Source organism: Electrona antarctica (assembly GCF_951216825.1).
Source record: "Electrona antarctica genome assembly, chromosome: 7".
In the NCBI taxonomy this organism is placed as follows: domain Eukaryota; kingdom Metazoa; phylum Chordata; class Actinopteri; order Myctophiformes; family Myctophidae; genus Electrona; species Electrona antarctica.
The window spans coordinates 20,928,526-20,933,539 of NC_136812.1; the positions used below are offsets into that span (position 1 = coordinate 20,928,526).

The 5,014-nt window shown below is 43.6% G+C and overlaps 1 protein-coding gene across 1 annotated transcript in view; it reads right to left on the reverse strand.

Moving 5' to 3' along the window:
• Nucleotides 1–987: 987 nt before the first annotated feature.
• Nucleotides 988–5,014, reverse strand: part of lhx4 (LIM homeobox 4) — a gene marked incomplete at both ends in the record, with an annotated part of 11,238 nt that continues 7,211 nt past the window's right edge. The window contains 4 exons of the mRNA XM_079506167.1: nt 988–1,376; nt 2,354–2,525; nt 3,102–3,256; nt 4,259–4,461. Of these exons, the coding sequence (XP_079362293.1) occupies nt 988–1,376; nt 2,354–2,525; nt 3,102–3,256; nt 4,259–4,461 (919 nt within the window). The remainder of the gene's footprint in view (nt 1,377–2,353; nt 2,526–3,101; nt 3,257–4,258; nt 4,462–5,014) is intronic.

Genomic DNA, 5,014 nt, shown 5'->3' on the forward strand with positions numbered 1-5,014 from the left:
TTGCATCCTGGCAAGGTTGGAATTAACATGAATACTGACAGTAGTCAACCCATGAGTCTGGACCAGACCCCATTACATGAACAAGAACAAGTCAAGCACCTGTGAATGAAGTAGAGAGACCAGCTATGTAGTATGTTTTTTCCCCTCCAGCCGAACAGAGGACACCTCAGCTTCTACAAACAGATGGGTAGACAAACGAACAGACAGACCCAATGGCCATCTACTGTACGTCCTAATAACTTAGTAATGTAAGCTCCAGCAACACATTTAAAAAACGTTAGCATGGTTCAAAAGTCACACTTGTGCCACTGCTCTTATATAAATTTCTCTACCAATGAAACACTGTTTTTGCCTTGTGCATACATCTCTCTTCCTCTCTTTCTCTCTGTATTCCTGTCCTTACCCGCAGAAAAAGAAGAGAAAGAGTAAAGTGCGTTGCCAATGTAAAGGCTTTATTATGGCCGGACAGAGATCCTACTCATTCTGAATCAGGAGCATGCAGGAGCATCCTCCTCTGTCAAGGGTTTAACATGGAGGCTGATGGATAGGAATGGTGTGGCTCATTTTGAGAGGGATGTGATGATCTGTCCTGTGAGCATAATCCACCATTCATATGATGGAAAACTTCATATCCAATTTATTTTCAGAGTGAAAGAACACAAAGTCAACCGATAACAAAAATCCTATGATACAGTGTTAAGTTTGAACATTCAGTAGCGTTTCATCCAGTCGCTTTATCGAGTGGGGAGCTGTTCTTCTTCTGTGAGTAGTAGCTGTTTTCACAGCTCCACCCAACTGTTATGACTGCCGAGGAGCTGAGAGGAATACCTCTTCTCTACACCTCTTTTCCAACATCACATAAACAAACCGTAGCAGAGTCTTGGAGGGTGATAGAAATGTAAAAAGCTGCGTTGAGTCTGTTCTCTGTCCTTGTCACTGGTGCTGCCTCACAAGTGTCCCTATACCAATGGTTGAGTCCTCTGTGTCTCAGAACTGGGAATGGTCCATCTCATCGAGCCAGGAGGCAGGGCTGGTGGGGAAGTCCGGGTATCCCGTACTACTGCCCGTTGACAGGTCTGAGGTGGGGCCCCCGGCCATGGCCCTCAGAGCCTGCCCTACCCCTCCAGCACCTCCCTGGGCCACTAGACTGTCCATGCTGAAGCCAAGGTTATTGAGGAGAGGGGTGTGACCAGGCAAGGAGGCAATTGAGGAGGGCGACTGCGGGAGACCGTAGGGACTTCCTGCTCGGATGTCATGATAGGGCTGTCCTGCAGCGTCGAGAGAGAAACTGCCATTCAGCACACCGCCGTTTGCCACGTCCCCGACACTCCCGTATAGCCCGTTGGTATGGCCCAGGTCTGACAGGATCTGGTCCTCTGTGGTGGGAGAGGAGAGATGTCATTATATATATTATATAGCATTATATATGCTGTCAACAACGTGAACATTACATTGTTTAAATACAATGTATTATATTTTATAGTTCCATATGCATAAGTGCTTCTATGAATGGGATTTTCAGGGGCAATATTATGTAGAATTTAACAGAGGCTGCTGGAGGCTGGGTGCTGGAGTAGCCACTTCACTAGTGAATTCGTTTTTCTTAGTAAGGCAAAGAATGGGAGAGAGGTTATGATTTGCCAATTCAGCCTGAACAAAGGAAGCCTGTATACAATTACAAAGTATTTGTCTCAGTCACATCCCCTCCTCTGAGCAGTTTCAATAACAACCCCCCGTGCCTTCCTCCCAGAGCACTTTCTCTCTAATTGACTAAAAGCTTCACCTGCTTTATAGAGTTTCTGCCACCGTGTTTTCATTTCTCGTAAAAGAAAAATGGCCTCCTTTTTAAAAGTGGCTGGGGGACTTTTATGACTACCCAAAATGGGGGTTTGCAAACATTAAATAACTATAAAAAAAGAAAGAAACATGGGGATGTCTAAAATGACATTTGTACAACTGCAGGTGACTGCAAGCCCTCTGTTTTCTAATAAGCTCTGTCATAGTGACAAGAAGAGGTGGAATCAGCGAATATACTGTATAGCGATGTGAGGGGAATGGGGCAGATTTTTCGATTTGCATATGCATTAATTACTGTTCAACAGGAGATGCCAGGATGCCATGTCAATGCAAATATTTTGGCTCCCATATACTGTATAGTACCCACAGGCATTAAAACCCTTTTGGGAAATTTCAATAAAGAATGCATCAATTACTTTACATAGTAAAGGGCATTATCTACAGAGCAAAATCTGGAGTGTCAATTTAACTCTGAAACGGTAGAAATTGGACCTGTAAATGTTTATTGTTCAGCATTATTGTATCACTTTCGTTATGTCTGCAATATAATACAAACCTCTGAAGCTGAGTTCACTGTCACTGAGTCCTGCATCGTCAGCTGAGCTTTCCTTTTCTATCTTGGTTCCTCCCCGGTTACGTTTGACGCTCTTATAGAACTGACCCCAGCGATGCCGACCAGCATCCTTCTTCAGACGCTTTTCCTTTGCCCGCCGGTTCTGGAACCAAACCTGACAGGGAGGAACAGTCGTGAAAGAGAAAAAGAGTTGGACCAATCAGTACCAACCATTGAACCAATCAGTACAACTTTTTCTATCCACCCAGAACAGTAGTTCTCAACCAGTGGACCGGGGTTTGGTCCACCTGTGGTCCTTTAGAGGGTTCCAGGTGGTCCCTGGAGGGTTGGTAAACAAATGGACCCTTGTAGATCTTTAACTCTTGAGAGCATAAAATGAAACCAAATGGGCCCTTCATTTTATGCTTTCAAGAGTTCAATTATTGTTAAACATCTGCATTACTTAATTCACAAGAAGTCTACACAATTAGAGAATTTAGAAGAATTGTTATTTTGATCAATGTTTGCCTGTTATCTCTCCAATGCACAATGCATCAATGCAGCATGGAATATTTGATTAAATCAAATATTCTACATTTTTGGTCAGAGAGGCTAAATCTCATCAAATGGTGGTCTGTGGCTAAAATGCCAAATAAATAATGAACCTTAATACGAAAAAGGTTGAAAAACACTGAGCTAGAACAATGGGAATGAAACCAGTAGAACCTGGTATGAGATATAAGGACCATACCTGCACAACTCTCATGTCCAGCCCGGTCTCAGACGACAGCTGCTCTCTGACATGGCGCGCTGGCTTCGGAGAATTCTTATACGCACTTTTGAGGGTCTCCAGCTGTTTGGCTGTGATAGTGGTTCTTGGTCTCTTGGCCCCAGCCTCCGAATCATCTGAAGAAAAGGTCAAGTGTTACATTGTGTGTGTTGCTAATTTTTATAGTATGGTGATTTTTTTCCCCAGAATATATACCTTTTCTCAATACATAGTGTATGACATATCTTTGTAGACATACTGTACTGTACTGTATGACAGTTTTAAGATGTATTTTTGAAGTCCTAATGTACAGTAAGTAGTATATGACATACTGTATTTCTGAAGACACAATATAGTAAGGTATAAGTATGTTTATATACACATTTCTTGATTAATATTGTAGTACTAGTATGGTATATGTATGACGTATTTCAGAATGGTAAAATAAGCTCAGAAAGTGGAAGGATGTTATGTAGCAGTTAACAGGCCCAAATGCAGTTGGATGAAGTTGCTAACAACAAGAACGTCATGCAACAAGATGGAACTCCTCCATAATTTTTAAAGCATGACACATCTTGACATTTACGCTAAAACCTCAGCCAGGCAATATTTTCGCTCAGCTCTTCCATTATTGTTTTTGGTTTACTTTAAAAGCATTGTGGCTTATAAAACAGGCCTTCACGTCTGAGGACAGGTGAAGCCCTTGCCCTTGTATAGCATAGATGTGTGTTAAATGGAGTGAATGGTCATGTGTGGAGCTGTATTATTGTCCTCCTGCAACTGTCCCATGCACTTCCACAGCAGAGGACATAAATCTGTCCAGCTCAGGGTGCCAGAGTAGTGGAGTTACTGGGGCGCTGCCATAAAACAGCATTGCTTCACTTTACATAATCAATCAGAGACACACGGAAATCTCCATGATACGCAGAGAGACCGAGAGAGAGAACGAGAGAATAAGAGGGAGAAGATAAAGTGACAAAGACCGCACAGACAGAGAAACACTGCATGCAAGAAAACAGTTGTGAGTGTTTAAAATGGAACCAAATGGAACTTCACGGTTCCATTTGGTGTTATGTCTCTACACTCTCAGAGTTAAACGAACACTGAGAGGATTTCACACCGCAGAGAGAAAGACCTACCATTTTGTTTGGCTGTCTCATAGTCCTCCTTGCAGACGAGCCTCCCATCCTCCATGAGGTAGAACTCGTCCCCGGTGGCCAGCTGTCGACTGCACATGACACAGGCGAAGCAGTGCAGGTGATACACAAAGTCCTGCGCCTTCCGCACCACCTGCGTCGGAGGGATCCCCTGTTGGCACGACGCACATTTTGTCCCAAAACGTCTGCAGGGAAAACGAGCGAGACAGAGAGAAAGAGAAAGAGAAAGAGAAAGAGAAAGAGAAAGAGAAAGAGAAAGAGAAAGAGAAAGAGAAAGAGAAAGAGAAAGAGAAAGAGAAAGAGAAAGAGAAAGAGAAAGACATACAGAGATGGAGACGCTTGTCAACATAGGTTGCATATTCGGGACATAGAAAAACGAATCCGTCATCAGCATATACACAGTAAACTCCTGAGTGTTAATGTAATACGTACTAATGGAACCAAATGGATGTTTATGGTTGTGTAACTCAGAGTGTACACTCTCAGAGTTCAATGAACACTGAGGCCTCTGCTGCGTGCACTGCATGCCGTCTAAAATCACCTGTGGTATCCTTCTGCTATTTGCATCACTTCACAGGCTGATGAAGAGAGTGAGACCAAACGTGATTAAAATGACATGCATGATGCCTGCTCTTTCCACACCAGCTAAGAATGATGGCACAGTGTCTTTATTAATAGTTGTGCCAGCTGTGGTATGGGGGGGGGGGGGGGGGGGGGGGGGGGGGGGGGGGGGTCTGC